This window comes from Harpia harpyja, chromosome 11 (assembly GCF_026419915.1).
Source record: "Harpia harpyja isolate bHarHar1 chromosome 11, bHarHar1 primary haplotype, whole genome shotgun sequence".
Classification (NCBI taxonomy): domain Eukaryota; kingdom Metazoa; phylum Chordata; class Aves; order Accipitriformes; family Accipitridae; genus Harpia; species Harpia harpyja.
Genome location: NC_068950.1, coordinates 6,955,476 through 6,980,293, shown reverse-complemented (window position 1 = coordinate 6,980,293; position 24,818 = coordinate 6,955,476). Strand labels below are relative to the sequence as shown.

Genomic DNA, 24,818 nt, shown 5'->3' with positions numbered 1-24,818 from the left:
TAGCAAAACCCTTAATGTGGTCCTTTTATTCCAAAACTACCTGGTCTCTCAGCTGGTGCCAGTGATCCTAATTCCTCCATATACCTGGTCAGGCTCTTTCTCTCAGTGGATACATCTCCATCTTCTTGCTTGCATCAAGCTGTTTCTTTCCCTCAGGGTGTCACAGCTCAGCCTTGACCCTAGAAACCCAGGACTTTTAAACCAGTCCTTTATGGATCTCTCTCTCCATGTGAGAAAACCTTTCTATAAACCGAAATATTCCTTCTCCTTAGCTAGCTGTGGGGTTTCCATCTTTTGTCAGGGTTTTCTTCTGTAAGGACTAGCAGAGGTCTCTTGAAGAGGGCTGTTTCTCAGTAGCTTCCCTGGTGCACACAGTGCCTTTCCCATCATCCTTGCTCCTCTGCGGCAGAAATCAAACCATGCCCATTTTCCTCTCTGGGGGGGATAAGCGGGTACTTCTTCCCCTCGTGTTCATGTCTCCTCTCCTCAGTCTCCATGGGCAGCCTTAGTTCCCTGGCTCCTGTTGGTGATGGACCTTTTGTTTCCATGGAATAAATGCCATATCCTCATGACGGCCACCTGTGGGCTCGGGTAACTGCTCCCGGCCCTGCACCTGAGCCGCAGCAAGGACATGTTCCTCACTGTGTCAGGAAAGCTCCAGGGGACATAAAAGTCATTATTAAAATCACTATTTCTGCCTGTTGATGGTAACCATATTTCTATTCCTGCAGGAGCATGGGGGTTCACACGTATATGTTTGTAAGCGTTCAATTTATGCTTTCTTAGTAACAGTAAAGTGCCTTTGCCAAAGGCATTTGGTTAAAGAGTTGAAGTAAATAAACACACTGGGAATTTTTTCTGGGGAAAGGGAAGTCACTGCTCCACTCACTTTTACTGCCCTGTCCCCTACTGCTAGTCCCATGGACACGATGGGTCCTGCTCTTAGAAATGAGTCCACGTGGGTAATGAATGTTAGGCAGTTGGTGCAATGCTTTCTCTGGCTCCTACAACTCCATTCAAGAGCTCTTCTTGCAGAGCAAATATATCGGGACTCTTTTTGCTCTAAGACTTATATGCTTATTAAGCTTTCTGCAGTGGAAAAAAGATTGCAAGGCAATTCAGCTTGCTAGCTAGGTCATGAATCCATGTATATGTTATGAATGGCAACGATATGCATGTGCCCTGGGCTTTACCCAATCATATCAAGCAGTAATACAAGTCAGGATGAAAATAAATCTTAATACCAACTGCCCTACATGAAGCAAATACTTATTCTACATAAAACCAAATTTTAGAATGTCAAGACTGTAGCCGATCCACTTTGTCTCACCATGACTTAGCATAATGACATACATATAGGTATGCATACAGATATATAAACAGATATATTTGTAAACACACTCTTTTTTTTCTCCATTTCTTTTGCTGAATGTAAGTGCCCCAAGAGCCAGCACTTGCTCTCTCGGTGAGGAATCTCTCTGCACGCTAGCAATCCTTCTCTTCCTCGCCTGGGCACAAGGAAGGCAGCGTGGGCGCCCATCCCTGCCATGTTAACACGCAGTTAGCGTTATTTCTTTGGGCAGCAGCAGCTGGGAAATGGCAAAGCATGGCTTTAATGCCGACTTCCAGCGTCGCTGGGATCAATGTGCCGCCCTGGGTAAAACGAAACGCTGATGGGCATCAGGCCCTGGGGATGCTGGCAGGGGATGCTGCCTGCAGCCCTGCCTCCCTTGCCTGCTGCAGCTGGCCCCCGCTGTAGTGATCTCAGCTCTGGCAAAACAGCAACGTCAAAATGCGCTGTAGCATGGGATTAAATGTTTTGCATGACCTTTGTCTGATACCCACAGAGAGCGTTAGGGGGAATGCCAGAGGTTTCGAGGGAATGCCCCAAGGGAGTCAGGGTGTGCTCAGGTTTTAAAGTGCTCTGGAAAAAGTAGCAGAGCGCTTTGCTTTTCAGCAAAAAAAAGTACTTTTCAGCATTACGCTTTCCTGCGTCCTCCCTGTACTGAGTGCCTGAGTTCATTTATGCAGCTGTGTTAACTTTCACTTCACCTTTCAGTGGTGTTTCCTTCCCCTGCACGCTTTTTCCTATGCACAGCCAGTCTCCTTCATCGGGGAGGCGGGGGTGCGGGGCTGGGGACCCTTACGGTTGCATTAAGAGCCCTGCGGTCCTCACCGCCTGGGACGGCGGCAGGCTGTTGTGTGGCTGCAGGAGGTTTTTGGCTTGCCTTGGAAGCCAGCGTGAAGAGTCTAGCGCTGGTGGCTGGAGAACAAGGCTCTACGCGTGAGCCAAGCGAGTCTTGCAGGCTCAGGAGCCAGAAAGCAAAGTGAAAGGCATGGCTTCGGATTCCTTTTTAAGGTGTTGCTGTGATCATGAAGCCACTCATGAAAAATCTGTCGTGGGAGGCCCAGATGCTTGGGACTGGCTCCCGGTGCTTGTGTGAGGCCATACATCGTGGTGCAGAGCAGCTCTGAAGAAGCAAACGCCCACACAAATGTGTAGGGGTGTGCGGATCCCCAGAAGCTGTGGGGAAGGGGCTGTGCTGGGGTGCTGCTCCCCCGGTGAATGGGGTAAGGTCTGCCAGAGCCACCCCGAAAGGAACAGAGAGGTGCTGCCGCCCTGGGAAGATGCAGTCCTACCTCTTTGCTGGAGGAGCAGAGCAGGTACAGGAGATGAAATGACCTGCTCCTCACTGCATACTAAAAGAAAATGGTGTTTCCTGGCAGCACTACAGATATGACATCTTGATCCATTGAAACGGTCTCAAAATCGAAATCAGGGGGAAAGTGATCAAAGCCCCCGGTGCGGGGAGAGGTTCTTCTCCTCCCTGCTGGCTTCTCCCAGGGTGGGCGAGCCCCCGTACCCCGCAGTGGGGTGGATGTGGACGGGGACACCCACCACAGCATCAGTTTGTGGGGAGGTTTGACTGCGCGATGCATCGCTGAGCCCATCGCTTCTGGCTCAGCCTGAGCAGGTCTGGAAGGAGAAACTGATTGTGATTTAAAGATGTCAGAATCAGGAAATCCATCATGTCCCTCGCTAATCTGCTGCTGTGATTAATTACCCTCACCATTAACTGCCCGTTACAAATATACACCTTATTTCCAACCTAAATTAGTCCCTGGGCATGGCTGCGCCGCGCGATGATGCATGGAGGACCATGCAGGGGCTGAGCGGCAGTGGGGCAGCACGGGGTGCAGGCACGGACACCCACTGCCACGTGTGCGCGGCCGCTGCCAGCACCCACGGGCCAGGAACAAGGGGGAGGGAGTCCCCATGACGGACACCCCCAGAGTGGCTCTGCGAGGGGGATGGGACCCCCGCCGAAGGGCTCGGGGACATTGCAGGGGTGGTGGGGTCTGCGGAGGGAGCAGGAGGGGGACGAGGGACAGTAACCTGCCCCAGCCCCTCGCGGGAGCATCCTGAGGACCCGCTCGCAGAGCAGTACATCACATACCGGTCCCCTTCCCACGCAGAAGGATCTTCCAGCAAATGCGCAGGAAGAGTCTTGCTCTGGCTCCGAACTAAATTGTGCAGTAAATTAAGCCTGATGTGCATGAAATTTCCTCCGCATGTACATTCCAGGGTGAACCTGGGAGCAGGTTTTATCCAAATACTCCTCTCTTTTGTCTTTAATTTAAAAAGTTAGAATCTCCTGTAATTGCTTCTTTGCCCATGGAGAATTGGGGAATACTAAGAAACCCTCCAGTGGCTAATTGAATGCCTTATAAATGTTCTGACTGTAAGCAAAGTTCTCTGTCTTACATTATAAAGATATTTAGGTCCAATTCTGTGCTAGGGTGATAATTTTATGAGGGATTTTCATATCTTTTGGACGCAATATGGAATGGATCATTACCTTTTTTTACACTTAATTGCTTTTATCATCCAGAAATATTCAGCGTTTAATGATAATAAAGCACTTCTGTGAAGGAGGCCAAACACCATATACATTATTGCCTCATGGTGCTACAGTGCACAGCTCGTCAGTACTGCATTTCTGTGTGTCATCCTCCCCCCTTGGCAGAGGGAGATGCTGTGGCCGGGGGAGCAGCAGCTCACCCCAAATCACCCTTTGGCCAGGAGGGTAGAGCACTTTGGTTTCCAGAGGCACAGGCCAGAGCTCCTCAAAATTGGGAAATTTTCTCGGTTTCCCTAGCATCCATATTTCCTGGCTTCCCAGTGCCTTCCCCGTGGCACCCAGCGCACAGAGGATGCTTCTGCAGCAGCTGGGGATGAGGTGGCCAAGCTTCCCTGTGCGGGCACTGCTGCGTCCCGCTGCCGGGCTCAAAGAGGGGATCAGGAGCGGTCTGCCTTGCTCCAGTCCGTGGCAGGCACAGAGTTTCTCTTGAATCAGCCGCATTGCCGTGAGCGAAGGAAACGTGCTGCTCTTCGGGCAGCCGGGTTGCCTGCCGGGCTGGGCTGGCATGTCTCTGCCAGCTTTGCTCCTCGGAGGCAGGGATTCAAACTCAGGCAGAGAAGTTTGCTTACTGTGTTGCCCATAGCTTTCCAAGAATGCATTTTCTGATGACCTTCTACAGCTTTTAATTAAAAGCACTCGCATAATTTATTATTTATTTATTAACTCTTTATAGATGCTACAAGCTCATCACAGACATCAGTGGAGTCTTACTGATGCTTATAAGCTCATCAGCAGACATTGTAATTGATGGCTATAAGCAATCTGCTGACCTGTTGGGCCCTGCAACAATTGATTAACTATTCATTAAAGCATCTAGAAATCATTTATGAACCTTTTATAAACTATTTATAAGTGAGCTGGGACAGATTTATTCATTACTGTTCATGGGCTTACAGTGGAGGGACAGAAGGAGCTCTGAGCTGAGACTCCAGCAGCCCAGCTCCAGGCAGCAGTATGTCCACGGGAAAAATGCCCAACGTCACAGGAAAGCCTTCATCGCTCCACTCATTTTCCCAAATTACACTGGCTTCCTGCAGGCCCAGGGGGGTCAAGTTCCCTGATGGACATGGGTCGTTCTCCCAAGGATCAGAAATGACACAGAATGGAGAATTTTCTGCTATTTTGCAGAGTCAGGTAGTTTAGCTAAGTAGGGGCTGGCAAGAATCCAGTAGCAGCTCTTTAATACAGTGTTGGGCTAAACTTAGAGGAGAGGATGAGCAGGCTTGTGTGTTGCTTTGCTTCTAGCGGGATAGGATTAAATTACCCATCCCATTTTCCTTTGTATTGGTATGCAGGGGTATAGAGAACCAAAGGCAACAGCTGCCAGCAAAACCCCGTTGGCTGCTGGGCGTTCTCAAGCGGTGAGCTGATTCCTGGTTAAATTGGGGACGGAGTGCGAGGCTCAGGTTCAGGGCTCGCATCCGAATGTGACTCAAGCATGGATTGTTTAGGTTTTTGGTTTTTCGTTTTTTTCTTTTTTCCAACTGGATGAATTTCCAAATGAATAATGAAAAAAACCAAATCTGTTTTCTCTTACTTTCAGTGCACTAGGGGAATGGAAGGTGGGGTGGCCTTGCTCAGCTTAGACTTCATGAATATTTTCCATGTTCCTGATATGTAGCATTTGTACCAAAAAATTGAGACTTTCCCTGGTGAGCACTGCCCAAAACAAATAATGCTGTTTCTCACTGCAGAGTCCCAAAACACGTACTGTCACTCTGGGTTATCTCCAGCCCACGGAAATGTGTATCGCTTGACACCGAGGAGCCTCCTTGTCTCTGGGAGCTCACCATCACCAAACAGAAGTTGCAGATATAAACTCCCCATGTGTTGACAGAAGAAATGACACCTGTAATGGGATCTTAGCATCTACTATCACTTCTAACAGTCCATCTATAATCTCGCCTGCAGCGGATGCTGTCTAGCAAGACACGGGGATAAGTGATGACTTCCTAGGAGCTGGTGTTCGGTGTAGCATGTCTGTCAGCTAGCAGAAAGGGGACAGATGTGCCCTGTGTTTGTTGTAAGATATTAATTCCTTCCTTCCTCCTTACCTGCATTGTTTTCTTACTGAAGATGCTCAGCCAACTGCTGTGGGCCAAACCGTGTATGAACTGGAGGGATGACTCCTTGCTCAGCAGAGAAGGGGATCCTAGCATTAGCAGCAATCTGACAGTGGCAGAGTTGTATGGTGATAAATGGTTAGTTGTGTTTCAAGACCTTGTTTAAATTTACAGAAGGGGTATATTTATGCACATATGATTCATTCAACGGGAAGCTGTGTATAGTTATTATTTAGTTATAAACTGGACTAATTCAGGATTTGCACTGGGTGTGTCCTAATCAGTTTAAAGCTGTCCTGAGGTCAAATTAGTGCAAGCCTGAATCTAGCTATGTCTCCCAATCCTGCCATTGCTCAGGGCCAGAGGCTTATAGGGTATCCTGTAGGATGCAGCTCACAGAAACATCATGCAGAATGGCACTTGTATTTCAGCTCAGAGGAAAGAAAAGCCAGCTCTCTACAGTCTCTCCTACAAGTACACTTGAGCTATTTTGGAGTACGGCACAAAGAAATCGGCTTTCAATGGGAAGGAAACACAAAGATGCACCCAAAAAGCCATAGATGGCTCAGTGTTCACGTAAGAACACTCAAACCAGCATGCTCCTCATCCAGCTCAGTCCCAGGACCAGGGGAGATTTGGAGGGTCAGGGGACCCACCACCCCACCCAGGAAGCGGGGCTGAGCGCTGCAGGGGGTTCCACCCCCCCCCCCCCATGAGCTGGAGCTGCCCTTATTTCTGGGGAGCAAAGTAGTACAGGAGGCAGGGAGCATGTCCTGCCTGGGCGAGCTCAATCCATTCCTGCAGCAGGACATCAGGGTTTAGCTATGTGGTTAGAAACACCTGGCCGTCACTGCAGGCAAGGTGGCCAGCCACCAGCCCCAGCATGTCACACAGGAGAAGGGTGATGGCTGTGACACACAAATGGGGCTGGGAAGAGGGGTTGGGAAAGAAGGGAGGTCAGGGAAGGGCTGTGGGGCTCCCAAGGTGGGAAGAAACCCCCCCAAAATTGAGCTGAAGCAAAATGCAGGGGGAAACAGCCCAAAGAGCATCTCACAGAAGCAGGGATACATCCCCGCTGGCCAAGAGCTCTTCTGAGCAATGTCCCCTCCCTGGGCCAGCGCTCGTCAGGGAGAGCAGCAGAGCGGGACGGAGCTAATGGCACTAATGGCTGTCCCCAGGGAAGGAAGCACAAGTGCTGTGGTGTCAGCCAAGCGCAGCCCAGGAGGCCAGTCCCTCCTTTGGCAGGAGCCCACAGTTGAGTAAGCAGAACGCTGAGCTAAGTGATGAACGGCTCGAGCCATGCTTTTATCAGGAGGGGGTCAGGGTTCTGTAGGGCACAGCCCAAGGTGAAAGGAGGGTCCCACCATCCCCGTGTCCTACAACAATGTGCTGGTGGTTCACCGAAGCCTGAAATAGCAGAAATCACATTGCAGTCAGCCCCCAGGGTGCTAGAACTGCTCTGTGCCTGGGGGGAGTAGGGAGCTGCTGCTGCTGCTGCTGCTACTTCCCCCAGAAGAGCTCAGCTGCAGTGGCTGTTATGTCTGAAAGCCATTCCCCAGCTGCACAGATCCAGGTCCTTAGCACCTCTTGTTTTCAGGGTGGGAATACTTGACAGCTGGTTTTGGGGTGAGCTAAGTCTGCCTGGTGCCTGCTCCACCGGGTGAGGATTGGGAGGTGTGAGGACCCTGGTCTCAATTGCACATTTCTGCTGCATCCCTCGGACAACAGAAATTCATGATTTTCTGTCCAATGGTTGGCCTCCATGCTCATACCCAGTCCCTCTGGGCTGCTTGTGCCCAGAGGCTGCACGGGACATGGGGACATCCCTGTGGGCAGGAGCTGAGCGCAGTGGTGGCTACAAGGCATGGGCTTCGTGGTGCTGCTGCGACAGATGTTAGCTACCTGATTACACAGGAATTAACTACCCAGAGACAGCTTGTTTCATGCAAATATGTTAATACAGGGAAGCGTTGTTGTAATGCACGGTGCTGCAGAGCAGACAAGCACCCCTGGAGTTGCGGTGGTGGAGAGTCCCCTGGGTACCCACACGCTGGGAGGTGCGCTGCCAGGAATCCTAATGAGAAATGGCTGCCTAACGAGATAAATCAGGCAGGAGGGGTGGGCTGCGACTGTGGGGAACCCTGTGGGAGGGCAGTGGTGTGCCCAGCCGGCGGGTGGCAAAGGGTAAGGCTGAGCAAGGGTGGGAGAGGGAAAATGGTCATGCAAAAATCTGTGCGAAGTGTTCACGTAGCGCTTAGGAAGGTCAGGAGGGCCTCCAGAAGCAAGTTTCGGAATGCAAATTAAAATAAAAGCTGATTGCAAGTGCACCCGCTGTGCTTCTGCAGCGTGGTGGGCTTTCTGCCAGCTCAGCCATCACCCAGGCTGCAGCAACCCCCCAGTCTCCTGCTTTCTTAGCAGGGTTTCATCATTGCCTGTTTTGTACAGGAGGGATGCCTGTTGCTGTACAAACACCAATTTTCCCATGCCTCTTACAGTTGAAAATTCAGTGAGAAATACCTGCCAGAAAGGCGTTTACCACATTTCACATGTTTTCTCTGAAAAACTGGGAAATGTCTGATCTGTTCCACACTTTCTTGCCACTTGCCCAGGGATGAGCTCCCCTCCTGCTGAGGGAGAAGGAGCAAAGATGCATGATGGCTCTGTGGCTGTTAGTGGATAGAAAGAGGTTTTACTGCTCTTTTCCTTGTCTGACATTACTTGGGAATGAGGTTTGAATCCTCTTCCCCTGGAACTATGTTTTCTAGCAAACCACACAACATGGTGTTTATCTTCTTTATTGTTCCTGAAAAGTCCAAACAGTTTACTACTTGAAAGTAAATCTAAAGTTAGCAGCAGAGAGGAGGGGGAGAATGGTAAAATAACCCGAGCGAGAAAGGACATCTTTCTGAGGCTGAACAAAACAGCACAGATTGACTCCTGACCATTCCTCACAGTTTTTTATTTCGCTCAAAAACCCAAGTGAAAATAATTAAATGGCGGTCAAACAGAAATAATTTATGTTGGATTTTCAGCCTGTCTGCTGGACCAAAACTAACCTGTCATTCAGACACCCCTAATGGAGACGTGGCCCCGAGGAGGAGAGCTGCTTTCCCTGCCCTGCCCTGGGGATGCCCTGCACCCCCCCCCCCCGGTTCCCCTGCCTCCGTTCTCCCTGGTGGGGCTCCCAGCTCTGCAGCTGCCACAATTTTCAGGTGCCTGGGGACTGCGTAGCATGGGGAGGGTTGCACACCCGGACACGGCAAGCCTGGAAGTGATGCACGCTAATAACTCCATGGCTGTGACCGTGCAAGGTCAATGTTGTGACGTGGAGCTGCTTAATATGGTCACCGCAGTGGGCTGATGCAGTTGTTCCTGCGTCCCGCGTGTGAGACGTGGCGTTAGCTGCCGTGCGTTTGCTTGGCTGTGATCAGCAGCAAGAGGGCTTTCCAGGCGCATTTTGATTTAAAATGTGAAAAAAGAGAATGAAAAATTAGTCTGTTCTGAGTACAGTTAGAAAGAAACGACTTCAAAAGTTGACAATTTGGGGCAAGTCTCCCTTCTTAAAAGCTGTTTCTAAATTAGGCATTTTGGGTCAGTCTCCATCTCTCATCCTCTGAATATCCCTTGTCCCTCCCATTTCACAGGGGGAAGAAAAACAGTTAGCAGTTACCGGCTCCTAAATAGCATCTTTCAGCAGCTGGCTAAGCTGCAAAACGGATTAGCTTTGCCTTACAGCTCTGTACACAACAATTTCAGGCTTGCACAGAAGTTGCATAGCCTTTCCAAGCAAAACATTCCCCATGAAGCCCCTTCTGGGGATACCAGGAGATAGAAACGAGACTGGGGCAGCAGCATGCTGGAAATCAGGGAGCGGAGTACACCAGGCAGGTGGGAGAGCTGCTGTCACCAAGCTAGCACTGAACTTAGGCAGGGCATGCTTTCCTGTCATCAGAAACCAGGAGGCAAGGAGTCAGCCCGGAGCCTGGCAGGGACCCTGGTGCTGGGAGCCTGGAGCCAGGGTTGAGGAGAAACCTTGGGCAAGCATCTCCTGTGTCCCCAGGCACCTGCAGTCATGGGGACAGGGGTGTCGGAGGGACTGGTGGCAGGTCCTAGCCCGTGGCCAGGTGGCCCACGGGACAGCACTGACACTCTCCGATGGGGGTTACTTAAGCCCTAGCAATGTGTAAAGGCAAGGCAGGCGCTGCCTCCAGGGATGCTGCGTCCAAGCACTTCAGCCTGCTTTCTTCCCTTGTCCAAGCACGGGCTTTTAAGCCTGCCAGCCTGCCCTTCTGCAGGGGACCTGACCCGGCCACATCCCTCCTGGCAGGACCTAAATTGCCCTTTTTATGATAGGAATTAGCTCCTGTCGCTTGCTCTGGTTGCAGTCCCACGCACAGCGTGGCTGGGAAGCGGGTGCCGTGGGAGCCGTGTGGACGCGCCGGCCGGGAGGCAGCCTCAGAGAGGATGGCAGGCAGCCTCTGCCCTCCACCGCCGGGCAGGGAATCCGTGTGTCAGCAGCACAGGCGACGGCCTGAGCCCGGGGGCATTTAATGCCAGCGCAGATGTCGGCGGCACAGGCCACGCAGACTCAGCCAGTCATTTTGTGGCCAAAGCGCATTCATCGTGCGCCCTCTCTCCCTCCCTCCCTTCCTCCCTCCACAGAGATACCCGAATAGCAAGAGCCTGCTTTTGAGGTTGGAAGTCAGGTTTAGAATTTTAATGATATCCTGTATCCCACAACCTTTCATTTGGGGAGAAACCACTCTAAATGACCCATTTTTCTTAGTATAATGATAATCATTACCAAGAGGAAAATGAGCACTGAAGCCGGGGACAAATGCAGGCACAGAGTAGATGGGGTAGCTGATTCTGACTGGCAAAACGCTACATGGAGAAATAAACCTTTTGTACTTAGAAGGAATGTAAAGATGTCTTTAAACATGTATGTAAATTTGTAACAAATAAGTCACCGTGGCTTGAAACGGGAAGCAAGAGAGAGCAGCCATAAATATTTTATATCCTTGGCAATGAGCTCCAGCACAGCAAATTGTCACATCCTCCTGGGGGCGAGGACGCCTGCTCACGCTGTCGCATGGGGAAGCCACAGCATCTCCCGATTTCCGTGCAGCCTCCGTGCTGAGCGCCCTTTTTGCCTGGGACCTGGCAGCGAGGAGCCCGGGAGCTTTCCCACTGCTGGGAACAGAGCTCCTGCCCCTGCCTGCTCACCCTCCCCAGCTCACCTTGCTCCACGGGCCGGCGTGACATGCGGGTCCTTACGAGCACGGATCCTCAATAAGGATCGATGACTCAAATTTTTTTTTTTTTAATGAAGAGGTTTTTTTGCAGGAGGGAAAGAATTTTCATTAGCAAAGAAAGCCTGAAAAACTAACGGTTCATGCAGATGAACAGCTAAGTCCAAACAGGCCCTGGGCCAAACAAGCAGCATACCCCTCTTGCATGATGGGGTGCTGCCTAACCAGCAGCTCAGACCCCTGCGGGGGCACCACATGGGTGTTTTGGCTGGGTCACTGGTGGTCTGAGCTGCCCGAGGCATACGAAGTGTCCCCAACTGGCTGGCACTGCAGGACGGATGCAAAGGAGAAGGTACCAGAGATTCTGACCAAGATACACAGGTTGTTATTTCAAATCCCGCAACGTATGCTCGCTCTGGCCACCCCGACCCCTTACCGGCTGCGTGCCTGCTGGTGCCTGTGCAAGGGGCTGTGGCAGTTCCCAGCACCTCTCCAGTCTGGCTCCCGGAGGGCTTGGAGCATCACCGTGTTGCTGCCTGGGAGGTGGGTGGAGGACCTTTGGGAGGGCAGCACTGTGGAAACACAAATCCCTCCGGCTGGGAGCTGCGTGCTAGTTTATTAGCAGCACATGACGCAGCACAGGTGATCCTCCTTTTGAAGATGATGAGACCAGAAGCCTTTGTCAGACATGTTCCTGGGAGCTCAGGAGAGCGCAAATCAGTCTGTCTGAGCCACGTATCGTCTGCCTCTGTGCTTACATTCCCAGAAGCAGAAACTGCCTACCCCAGAGGAGGCAAAGCTGCTGAAGATCAGGGCATTTGCAGCCCCGGCTCTGTGAGCCTTCAAGGTCTGCTGAATTGTGACCCTGCAGCCGCTGGGGCCAGGGACCAGAGGATGCTCCATGGACCAGAGCCACCTTCCTGCCTCTGTGCTTCCAGGTGCTGCAGCCAATCTGGGGAGCTAGGCTTGGTCACAACTCTCCATACGACCTTGGAAATCCTTTGCATCTAGAGCTGAAGTCAAAGCCCAGCCACTTGCTAGAGATGGTGTTAGGCTGCATACACTGCAGATTGCTAAGTGCTGCATGAGGGTATAAACAGGAGGTGCTGTGGAGAGTTGTCCTCAAGATGAAGTACAAGGCACCTCATTTAGCACCCAGACTTCAGGCTAGAAGTTGTCAGCTGCTTCTGACCATGGTGTTCAAGCATCTAAATAATTCAATTAGGTGCGACCCAAGGAGAACCTATAAACATATAATTGATTGGGAGAGCGAGTTCTGATCCCAGGTAATTGCTCTCTTCTGGAGTAGCCTGCAGCAGCCCCTTGGTCTGGCTGGTATGCCAGGGATGTAGCTGGTTAGGTCTATGAGTGATGCAAGAAGTCTGGTCTCTGGATGCTGGAATTGAATTAGACACCAGCAAGACAGATTTTATTAGATTTATTAGATGGCTGGCAGAAGGAAGGCTGGAAACCAGAGGAAGAGAAATGTCTCCTGGCGACCTCTGGGACTGGCATTATTTTTCTTGCACTGCATCGAGATGGGTGCAATGTTTATCTCCCAAACAATGTCAGAGCAGCAGATGCCAGCGTTTCCCCCACCCCAGAGGCTGATGCACACGCAGGATGGGGAGGGTGACCCTGAGCTTGGTGCCTACACGGAGGGCCAACCACATCTGCCTGCTGTCCTCCTGACCCTAACAAGCACTGCGACCCACCAGCACACCGTCCTGCAGAGCAGCTTTTCCAGAAGGATCTGGTGGTGGCATGGACTTAAATGATAGAGAGCAAACATAGAGCAGAGTCCACTGAGGCCCAACTGCAGCTCTGCGGTATCACCAGCACCCTACCATGACTCAACTGTGATTTAAGACGAGACAAATTAATAGCTGTCTGCTGGAGGATGTGCCACTGGGAGTTCTTGTCCTGCTAAGATTTCATGACGACCAGCAGTGAGCTATTGCCATCAATAATTAACATTGGACCAGCCTTGCCAAAATAAATTCACCAAGTGCATGGCAAGGCAAAGGTTCCTTGATTTTGCCTATCACTCACCAGTTTTCTCTTGCTTGCTGTCCCTGCATTGCTGAGGTTTGAAGTGAGCTTTGCTGCACAAGTCACTTCACTAGGGAACAAAAATAGCTGAGATGCCCTCTCAGCTTGTGGTGAACTGGCTCAGCTGCAGACACCACAGGCTGAGCAGCTCCACGCCTGTTCTTGGGGGACCCCTTGCCCCATGCAGGGCAGATGGCTGCCTTAGACCTGGGTGAGCAGCAGCATGCCAGGTGTCACCAGAGGATGAGACCTGTTGTCACAGGAGAGGCTCTGTCTCAGGAAGGTCTCCTCTGAGGAGTAGATGGAGGAATAAACCCTGTGGGAGCCAGCCAGGCATCATCAGCAACACCATCTCAAGGTAGTTTGGCAGAACAGACAGCAGCAAAATTACCCCGGGGTTAACTGGATCCCCCATCTCTGCCACTAGTTCACACAGCAGCTGAATCCTGGCATCGCAGGAGGAGGAAAGCTCCCCAGCGAGGTTTGGAGGTGGCATCACATGCAGCCCAGGTGCATGGCAGGCGAGAGGGCAGCTTTGCCAGGCTCAGTGGGAGCCAGCAGACACACTCTCCTTTTATCACCATCACTGGGCTCTGCTCCTTCATTCCACCAGAGTGGCCAGCAGCTGCCTTGTGTTAATTAAGAATAGAACAATCACTCTTAATCAAAGGCCAGACTGATGGCAGCAGCAGCAGCAGCCTGCCCATCTCATGCTCTGCATACTGCCTGGCTCATCCCACCTCCACTAACCCCATGCTCAGGGCAGAGAGGAAATAACAGGGCCATAATTGTTTCTCTCTGGTTGCTGCCCAGCTGCAATATGCCACCACAGCCTGGCAGCAGGGACAAGTCCCAGGCAGCTCCCAGGGAGGGCAGAGATGACCCCTTGCTTTGCGCAGGAGCTGTCTCTGGGAGCTGGCGGGCCTCCAGAGGTGCCTCCCCACGTATGCGATGCTGAAGTTAACTCCTCGAGCACCCAGACTCTCTGCTCGCTTTGGGAGACAAGGTGGGGAGCTTTCTCATGGCAGCAGGACACACACGGTTGTTCTTGCCATCCTTTCACCCTAGCACAGAGCTTCCTCTGGGAGCTGGCACAGCACTTCCCAAAAGCCACTGAGTGCAGAAAGTGCTCAGTACCTTCAGCATCAAGTAGCAGATGTCTCCAGGATTGCAGTTTGAGAGTCAGGCCCCTCTGCCCTCCCAGCTCTTCCCTTTTAAGCTTGCCCTGCTTTATATACATCACCCACTTGCTGCCCACAATCTTTCCTTGTGCCATGTGGCAGAATCATTCCCACCTAAATGCTGTCTCGCATAAGTAGGAGATGGCTGCAGAGCTCAGATCCATCTTCCCTGGGAGGTTTCTGGAGTTCTGCCCCAAATCCCAGAGCTCTCAGCAACCCCCTCCTCTGCAAGCATACTTTCAGCACCAGGAAACTCCCAGCACTCTCCTATTTATAGCTTCACACACCAGCTTCCATTTTCTTTTAATTAGCTGACTCCCTCTCAATCATGCCCAGATGAGGTGAGGGGCAGCCAGAGCTGTTTGGCTCTCAGGTACCTGATGCTGCCAGCACAGCACTGAGAGTGCTCTGGTGTGTTGGGTGAGGGTGCTGGGAGCAGTGCTCCCAGGAAAATCTGTGCCTCCCTGCCAGCACCCAGGAGAGTGAGGACAAGGATGAGGAGGAGCAGGGAGCTTTTCCATCCTCCGTCTATGGGGATTTCCAGCAGGCAGTTGGGGAAAGCATCCATGTGAGGACTGTGCGCTGGCTGCATGTTTTCCTTTCACCTAATACTGATGATGCGAGGTTATTTCAGGACCTGGCAGTGATTCCTGCACAAAAGTACAGCCTCAAGCTACCAAAATCGTATCCAAGTTTTACGCTCCTGGCCTGGCTTGGTCCTGGTGTTTGCATTTATGCCTCTTTGTAGGACAGAGAAAATCAAAGCTCTGTGCTTGGCTTGCAGGTGACACTTGGTGACCAGTTGGGTTAGGCCTATCTATCCAGGAAAGTACCAGCAGACGTCAAAGTTGGTGGTGTATTGCTGTATTTTAGTTAGGTGACTTGTGTGAATGCAAGTTGCAGGTATATTGTCAACCATGCAGGGCCGGGGAGAGAAGGACTGGCACTGTCATGGGTGACCTGGCTAGGGGGGACCAGCGAGGGTGTTGGTTATATCTGCTGACGGCACACTGTGGGGTGGGCTGGGAGCGTGCTGGAGGCAACACTTAAAATCCAACAGCATCTCGAAAAAGTGGAGAAACAGCCTGGAAAACAAAAGAAAGAGTATAGTTGCATCAAATTCCCCTGGCAGGGGCAAGTCATATCGCCACTGGGAGAGCCAATGCTGGGCACAGCGTTTGCGGGAGCACTGGGGCAGGAGGGGAGCTCAGGAGGGCTGGGAGGGCAGGGGCACGGGGAAGATGCTGGTGGACTTTGGCAGAGGAGGAGCAGGTCCCTGCTCCCCCAGGACCAGTGGGGAAAGCCCTGCTGAAGGGTGAAAAGAGGGTGCAGGGAGCCTGCAGTAAGGCACTGAGGATGGGGACACCTCCGTGACCAGGACCTGCACGCCATGGGCACTGAGCTCCACGTGCATCTCCCACTGTGGCAAATGCACGCACAACCAGATGTTTGGCAAACGCACCCTGTTTTGCACGCCCAAACCAACAAACCGTGGGGGATTTTGACACTTTTGAATCTGGGGTTTGGTCCAGATGAGAATGAAATCTTGAAAATCTACCTGACTTGGAAACACCAAGCAATTCCTCTACAGAAACAGCACGTTTTGCTGGGAAAATGGTAAATTGTTTTGGTAGTGTCAAAACATAGTATGATAATTTAACATTTTATGTACAAGTCAAAATGAATCATTTACCTTCTTTAAACACTACATTTAAACACCCGAAATGTCTGAAAAGCCTTTTTTTTTTTTTGACACGACTATCAAATATCATCAAACTCGGCGTGTTTGTGAATGGAGACATGTTCCCAGCAGCTCCAGCCGCCTGCATTGGTGGGAGAACCCTGGCCAGGACGGCCGTGGGGGACAGGGCTGCGAACACAAAAGGCCATCCATCCCGCACAGGGCTCTGCTTTGGGCAAGCAGCAGTTCCCCACCCCATCATAAAAATGATGTGCTTGAGAGGGTAGTTTTATTTTTTTCTTGCTCGGGCAACAGGTCTGATACTTTCTGCTTGGGTTTCTTTTTGGGAAAGGGAGGTGAAAGGAACCCCCTGAGGGAACTGAGGGGGTTTGCAGCATGAGAGCGCAGTGGATGCAGTCACTGGTATAAGCAGGAGCTGGTTTTGTCCGACAGCCCCGCTGATTGTTTATTTTGGGCAGGTTCTAGGACCAGTTTGCAGCTCTTTCCCCCTTTCTTGATGTGCCTACACGCTAAATTATCTGTAATCATTAGCAAGTGGGCTGTTTCCTCCTTCAGACACAATTAGTGGGCAGGGTCCGGAAAAATCTTCCTCAATCTCATTTCCTTCACAGGATGCACTTGAGATGCGGGTACTGCCTTGAAGGAGGAGGCAGGGCGCAGCCGCTGCCCAGAAGCGACCTTCCCCATTCCCCAGGGTACAAGCATCCCCCCCTCCATCAGTCCCCAGGGACTGCCCTAGGCGGGGGGGGGGGGGGGGGGGCAGGTGAAACCCCAGCCTGCGGGTCAGTGAGGCTGAACGAGACACCCACTGGCACCAATTTTCAGCAAGGTGAGGCAGGGAAATGCAATGGCACGGGGACGACATGATTTATGGTTTCTTAGTCAGAGGAGAATTTGCTCTCCCTGTAAACCCTATCCTCGCAAATAATTCAGTGGGTCACAAAAAGCATAAGCAATTAACAGCCGCTTCCCAGCCCCGACCTCTGCTGAGGGCAGGTCGCTTGGCTGTTAATTCGGTTGCTCCCTGAAGCACAGCCGGCTGCCGGTGAGCGATGCCATCGCCCGGGTGGCTCTGCCGCAGCCAACGTTTAGTCCCCGCAAAAGGTGGCCGTGCCCATCGCCTCACCCTGCGCCACACTGGGGACCGTGACGTGATTCAGGGCATGGCGGGGCGAGCACTGCCAGCCGGGGAAAGGGCTTTGTGGAGCAGCAGCTCTTCAGAGGGCTGAAGGACTAAGTGAAGGGGAGCTTTGGATTTACACTCAGGAAAGCTGGAATAAATCAAAGCAATTAAAGTGCAAATGAAGCTTTATGCAATGCAGCATCCTAACTACCTGGGAAGCACATTGTGTATACTTTTGCCTTGCTCGCTCCCTCTTTTATTTATAGACAGAATTCAAATCACTTAAATAATTTAAACTAATATGCCAGGTAGAGGCAGGGTTCGGGAAGTGCCTGCTGGCATTAATGAGGCTGTGTTTTGACAGTGGCTCTTGGGTGCAGTGCCTGGTGCCATGCGAGGAGATGCCGGGCACGGGCAGTGAGCGGAGGCGGGAGAGGATGCAGGAGAGCACTGGTGGTGAGTGGCTGTGGGTCACAGGCGCCAGTAACGGCAGAGCTAGCGGTAATTAATCACACCACAATGAGCCACCGGCATTGTGGTGGAAAGCACAGTTTAATTTTCTTCCAAACTGCCTGGGCTGATGGTGAAGCAAGGCTGTGACCGCATGTTCTCAGGTAACCACAGGTGCTGTATAGCAGCTGGGAGGGCTGGGAAAAACAGGTACAAGACCAAGAAATAACACCGCAGCCAGAGCAGAGGCACCAGAGTAATAAGGGCAGGGCTGGCTGCCCCTCTGCTGCTCGTTTTCCCTCCGGGCCAGAGGAAGCAGGGCAGAGATGAGGGTGCAAACCCTGCACTTCAGTTGGGTTTGGACCCACTGGCAGGACCCCGAGTCTCTCTGGGAAATCACAGCCCCCCCATTCCCACCTCAGCCTCTCCCACCCTGCAGGGATGCTGGGAAGGGGCAGGCTGGGCTGGGAAATGGGGTGTCCCCAAGCAAGCCGTGGAGATGGAGGGGGGACACGCTGCTGCTGCCTGTCCCTGTGCCGTGCTGCCAGTCTTCACCGGTGCGGCTGGACACTGCCCTTGGGCTGCGTCTCGCCAGCTGATCACAAGCTGCTGTAGGTGTTATCGAGTGCATTTGCTCACTCCAATGCAAGCAACGGAGCTGTTTGTGTAGCATAGTGGTAGAGGAGAATATGCAATTAGGAATTGAATTTTGTCCCAGTAAGGAGGACAAAGACTGTTTGTTGCCACAGTTGCCAAGACTGAAGCATCGCTGCAATACCTGCTCGTGGGAGCCCTGGCACCAAGTGGGATGCAAAGGCTGCTAGATCCCTTCCCGTAGGAAGCTGGCAGCCTGGCTCACTGGCATCTGTAACACTCTGAGCTCATTACGTTCAGGTGAGCTGCCTTTTATTTACAAGAATTCCTGCAGGAAGAAAAATTTTGTGAATACTTGTCTAAACAAATATTTGCCTCAGGTATGCTCTTGTGGCTATCTGACATGCTCATTTTCTTGTTTAACCAGCACATTTCTCAAGCGGTTTCTGAATGTACTGTCAAATGCAGTCACTTAAAAAGTATGAATCAGGATTTCCCAGAGTAATGGTTGTTTAAAAACTACCTGCATTTTTTGATAGCCCTCCGAGGAGAGTTTTATGTGCCCCCTCCCTTGTAGGATGGTCACACATCACTCAAATGAGCAAGCTCTGCTCCACAGATAGGCAGAGACCTCCATACTTCCATACAGCACCGGGGCTGCAAGAGGTGGGGAAAATACCAGTTATTGCACAGCTGGAAAATATGAAGAGCTTGCACTGCAGTGAATGCTTGGAAACTATTTACAAAAGGCAAGAGAGATGCTCGCCCTGGGTAATACAGGATTTAACCCAAGAGAAAGCAGCGCTCGAGCCCCGTGATTCAGCTCAGCCTCGCAATCCCCTTCCTCCGCTCCAAAAGGTCACCATAATAAATGAACATATTTATCAAACCCATCCCAAGCTGCTGCGAATCATTCAGGAGCAGACGGGAGGGAAGAATCCACCGTTTGAGCACAATTTTGCTGAAAACGTTCTGCTCAGCAGCGGTGGTGAAAGACTTATTTGCTGCTGTTATAAACACCACGAATTAATATTGTCTGGTGCCCTGGGTATTCACCATGAGGCAGAGTAGGGCTTTTCTGTGTGCTTTCATGTAGGCATGAGGATAGCTTGGGCTGGGAGCGTATGCCTTCCCCTGGCTTCCCAGACCACACATGTAACGCACAGGGGAAGAGCAGCATGATTTACAAGCAAGCTGCTTCCTAACCTTAACGTGCTGTGATGCACCCACTGCCCTTTAAATAACCACTGTCTTTTGAAGGCATAAATACTTAAGGGGGAAAGAAAAAAACCACCATTCCCTCCTGAAAGACCTAATTTATCTGGAATTATCCATCCTTGGCTATAAATCCCCTGTAAAACTTGGCATGAGTTTAAAAGCAGTTACAGCAATGACTGTATATTTTTATCCGAAACCTCAAGAAAGAACAAATTGAAGCCCTAAACGGCAGCTACAAGACGTTGCAGAGAGCCGTGCTGGTTAGAGCGGGGCTGCAGTGAGTGTCTTGCCTGGGAAGCACCATTTAGGGGTACACATGAACCCTCGCCCCCATCTTTTTGGTTTCTTTCTGAGCAATTTGTGCTTGAGCAATTATTTTAACACACCAGTTTTCCCTGCTGTGCACGAGTCTAACAGTGAACTCAGAAAAGCAGCCTCGGGGTCCCGGCTGGTGCAGCAGTTTTTAAGTTCCCTGCTAACATTTGCTGAGCACCACTTCCTTGCCTGCCACATCCTTTGGGAACCAGGGCACAGGTACGTGCATCCCTGGTGTCCACCTACTCAAGCACACGTCGGGGCTGGCTCTGACTCATCTGGCTTCCCACTTTTTCTTCTTTGTTCTTCTTCTCTCCCTGAAGCAGGAGAGAATCCAGGTTTTATTTAAATGAGGCCCCATAAACATAAGCAGCTGCAATACACTTCCCTGTGCAAAGTAGGACAGGTTTTTAATGGCTTACAATTCCTTAGGCTTGGCTTCTTCCCTTCAACCTCCACTTCTGTCTCTCTCCCTAAAAGATGAGAGAGCCCAGATTCGTGCGTGTCCTTGTTAAGCCAGCCGGTGGGGAGTAGAAGCAGTGCCACCGAGTCCCGGGTGGGCTCTGGCACCGAGTCCCTCCGACAGCTCCTGGGGCTCTCCCCGGTTCCTGGTCCCCCTCCTGCAAGCAGGGATGCCCCCCGGCCCCAAGGGATGGGCAGCCAAACTGCATGCATGTGCGGGGCTCAGCTCAGCACCTTTGCAGCCCTCCAAATCCAGGTGTAGGCTCAGCCTAACCCCAGCGGGCTGGGTAAGGAATGCTCTCAGTCCCAGCAGGCTGGCTGCGTCACCCCGGAGATGTTATCTCCAGGGCCATCGCCATTTCCACCGACCGGTGCCGAGGGCTGGCGAAGCGCGGGTTGCATGAGGGACGAGGATCCGTGGGCAGATGTGACCGCGGTGTCCAGGCTCCGCAGGATGAGATGGGGTGATCTATAGGGGGGTCTGTGGGGTCAAGCACTTTTCCTCTCAGGGAGCTGCTATGGCATAGCTGTCACACAGCGTGCTGGGACCTCATGCCACGCCGGGGACAGCTTTGCTACCCCCTCCCCTGCCATGCTGGGGACAGTCCAAGCCCTGTGTGCCAGCCCTAACCTCACGCCTACTCAAGGAGGGATGTGCCCCACACCCTGCGAGCTGCTTTACCCCCTCCCCTGCTGCAGCCACGGGCAGGGCTCTGGCAGCCTGTCATGCCGAGCACCTCTTCACACCCCGTCAGGCAGCTGCTCGAGCGGTGAGAAAAAAAAACCCAGAGCCCTCTCCGGAGAGCTCACCTTTATTTATTCCTCGCTGGAAGCTGAGCGCTCCTCTCCTCAGTAACTGGTAAAACCCCACTGCCCCCAGGCTGGGACCTCCACAGAGCGTGTGGGTCCCTCTCCCCACTGCAGCTGGGACACAGCTGGGCTGGGATACCCGGAGCTGGGGGTGCTGCAGCCCCAGTGGGAATTCGCCGTGTTAGGGGACACTCGTGGATCTGCCTGTCTCCACCTGGGTTGTGCTCCTGCTTTCTCTGCAGGAGCACCCAGGGCTTGAGCTTGCTGAGGAGTTTTGGACGGAGAGTGCCTGAGTAAGGGCAGCATGCCACGTTTCCCTGCAGGACACCCTAGGCTGTGTTCATCCTCAATAAAAAGCTGTTCTGCATTAAGCCACGCACAGGGCGTGGTGGTGGGTGTCCTGGCAGTGGGACAGTTCCTGGTGGGAGCCCAGCTCATGCTGCAGTGTGGTAGGAGCTGAGGGGGGGCTGTCATCCCCGCCATCCCATGGCCAGCACATGGAGGGACCCTAACGCTCGTTCTCTGCTATCTTTTCCAGGGATGGAGGGATGCGTGTACAGCTGGGAGCAGCAGGAGCACGGCATGGCCCTGTGGGGATAGGTGTGAAGGTGGTTCCCCGTGAGGACACAGCGCGACCCCCCCAGACCCCGGAGGAGCGTGGGTTCTCACTGGGAAGAGGAGAGCTCCCCTTCCTGCCCTGCCAGCCAGGTCTGCCTGGTGCCCAGGCACCGACTGCGTTTCCAGAGATCTGTACCAGGATCTGGGGCTCGGAGCCCAGTGCTGTAGGATCGCTGGAGACCCTGACAACAATGGGGGACCCGCCACGGAGGAGGGACGTCCCTCGAGGAGGCCCTACACTTCTGTGAGCCCTGGCTGCTGGTGGCAGAGGCTGCCTGGGGCTGGGCTGCTCGGCCAGCCTGGGGCCGGGGGCAGAGCCGCGGTGCTTGCAGGGCACGGCCAGCGAAGGGCGAAGAGCTGGGGACAGGGTCTGCAGGGGCAGCCCAGAGCCCCAGGAGAGCGGGGCTGCCAGCTGAGCCGCTGCTTCTCTGGGGACCTCTTCCTGGGGCTAGGAGACGGAGCAGCCCTTGGTGCCCGGGCTTGCCGCAGATGTCTCCCCGTGCCCCGCCGGCAGGACTGCTCCCCTAGTGCCGGCGCGGAGGGAGGGCCGCTCGTCTCACCATGGTGCTGCCGCCGCCCGACAAGCGCCACGTCTGTCTCACCACCATCGTCATCATGACCAGCATGGCCTTTATGGACGCCTACCTGGTGGAGCAGAACCAGGGGCCCCGCAAGATCGGCGTCTGCATCATCGTGCTAGTGGGGGACATCTGCTTCCTCATCGTGCTGCGCTACGTGGCAGTGTGGGTGGGGGCGGAGGTGAAGACGGCCAAGAGGGGCTACGCCATGATCCTGTGGTTCCTCTACATCTTCGTGCTGGAGATCAAGCTGTACTTCATCTTTCAGAATTACAAAGCGGACAAGAAGAACCTGGAGACGGTGGCCAGGAAAGCCCTGACCCTGCTCCTCTCCATCTGCGTGCCAGGGCTCTACCTGGTGCTGGTGGCCTTGGACAGCATGGAGTACATACGGACCTTTCGGAAGAAAGAGGACTTGCGGGGTCGCCTCTTCTGGGTGGCTCTCGACCTGCTGGATATCTTGGACATCCAGGCCAACCTGTGGGAGCCGCACAGGACTGGCCTGCCCATCTGGGCAGAGGGGCTCATGTTCTTCTACTGCTACATACTCCTCCTGATCCTGCCTTGCGTGTCCCTCAGTGAGATCAGCATGCAAGGGGAGCACATTGCCCCGCAAAAAATGATGCTCTACCCTGTCCTCAGCCTGGTCACTATTAACATCGTCACCATCTTCATCCGGGCCATCAACATGGTCTTGTTCCAGGACAGCAGGGTCTCCACCATCTTTATCGGCAAGAACATCATCGCGATCGCCACCAAGGCGTGCACCTTCCTCGAGTACAAGCGGCAGGTGAAGGAGTTCCCCCAGAATGCCATCGCCCTGGAGCTCCAGCAGAACTCCCTCTCCCACAACCAGACCATCCACAGCGTGCAGGGCATCCCCCACGAGCCGTCGCCCACCAGCGAGATCCTCGACACATGAGGGATCACCCCCAGCCGAGCGTTGGTTCAGATAGCCCCGCGCCGAGCGGAGGAGGGATGCTGCTCTCTTGCTGCGCGGGGCAAGGGTGACAGACAAATCCCGGCAGCGAGGGCTCTTCTAGGCACAAAACACCGACCATGTTTTAATTGAGCTATGGAGTGTCCCCTAGACGTCTTCATCTCAGGTATAACCCTAGGAGCCCTCCAGACAAACCAAATGAACTTGCAAAGGACCTGAACCAGCTAACCCTCTCTCTCCCTCCTGCCACCATCTCCCCTCCTGAGCAAAGACCACTAAGGTTGCAATGTCCCTTTTTACTCCTCAAGCACCTCACCTTTACTCCAAGCCTGGAATGAAGATTTTTGTTACCGGAGACCTTTTTATGGAGTGGGGACAGGGTCATAGGTGTACGGGTTGGGGGGGGGAAGGTGGGACTTTTGAACCAGTAAACCCTGTGATTGTAGATGTCTCTTATCTCCAATGGTTGTGTTTACAGTTTCCTATTTATAACGGCTCCCGTCAGCTCCCGGGCTGCCCCGGGGGCCGGTGTCCTTGCGGTCAGCGGTGGGCGAGAGAAGCAAGCCCTGCGGCGGGGAGCAGGGCCGGGGGCCGGCATGTCTCCCCTGCCCCGGGACGAGGAGGACTGCGCCTCCACCAGCGCGCTACGCCGACTCTGCCGGGAGCAATATTTGGCAAGCTAAAGCTAATCTAATGCTGGTGTTTTATGTATTTCATTCACTCCAAACAACTCAGCACAAGATTTCTATTTTTAGAAGGGTCTCTCTGTCTCTCTCCCTGCCGTTGCAAGCCTCCCTGCCTGCAGCAGCCGGTACAGCCACCCTGGCCCCACGGGCACTGCTGCAGGCAGGCACGGGCACCCAGGAGGGCTTAGTAATAAGGATGGCGACGATGCATTTCACTCCGGCATCGAGCGTTTATAAAGAGGGCTGCTTTCCACAGCTACTATATTTTTAAAATAAAATCTTTCAAAAAAAAAAAAAACCCAAAAAAGAGCCGGGAAGGATGTGCTGCCCCAGGCAGGCGGCTGGGCTCGGGGCTGGGCACGGGTCCCCTCCGCCGGTGGGTGCGGTGGCGAGGGGCTCGGCCGCCCGCGGGCAGCGGGGCGGGAGGCGAGGGCCAGCCGGACAATAAAAGCCCCGTGAGAGCAATGGCTTCTGGTGGTCTCTTTTCTGCCAGCGTGGGGAGGGAGGGGGGCAGCTTGGGGATCAGCTCCTGTATGGTCCAAATCACTTCTCTCCTCCTATATCCACCTCCCCTGGATCCCCAAGTGCCTTCCTGAGGTGCTGTGCCCTGCACTCATCCAGCGGTGGGCACAGAAAGCAAATAAATCATTTTTCCAGCTGAAATGCTGCCCCAGGGGTTGGGCACCTCTCAGCTGCCTGCACTTGGGGGGTGGTGTGAGGAGACAAGCAGAAAAGCTGCATCTCAAGCATGCTGAAACAGGATATTTTTGCTTTTTCTAAACCAAACATTTCGTTTTGCGGAGACAGAATAAAATGCCTGATGCTGTTTACATTTCTCTTCCACATTTTCT

The 24,818-nt window shown here is 53.0% G+C and overlaps 1 protein-coding gene across 2 annotated transcripts in view; it reads left to right on the top strand.

Moving 5' to 3' along the window:
- Window positions 1–24,432, top strand: part of TMEM121 (transmembrane protein 121) — a 37,373-nt gene extending 12,941 nt beyond the window's left edge. The window contains exons 1-2 of one of the 2 annotated variants that reach the window (XM_052802273.1): window positions 5,650–5,946; window positions 21,684–24,432. In XM_052802273.1, the coding sequence (XP_052658233.1) occupies window positions 22,325–23,263 (939 nt within the window). In that variant the 5' untranslated portion in view covers window positions 5,650–5,946; window positions 21,684–22,324 and the 3' untranslated portion in view covers window positions 23,264–24,432. Of the gene's footprint in view, window positions 1–5,649; window positions 5,947–21,683 lie in introns of those variants that run through there. The other variant, XM_052802272.1, reaches the window with a different exon arrangement.
- Window positions 24,433–24,818: the final 386 nt, after the last annotated feature.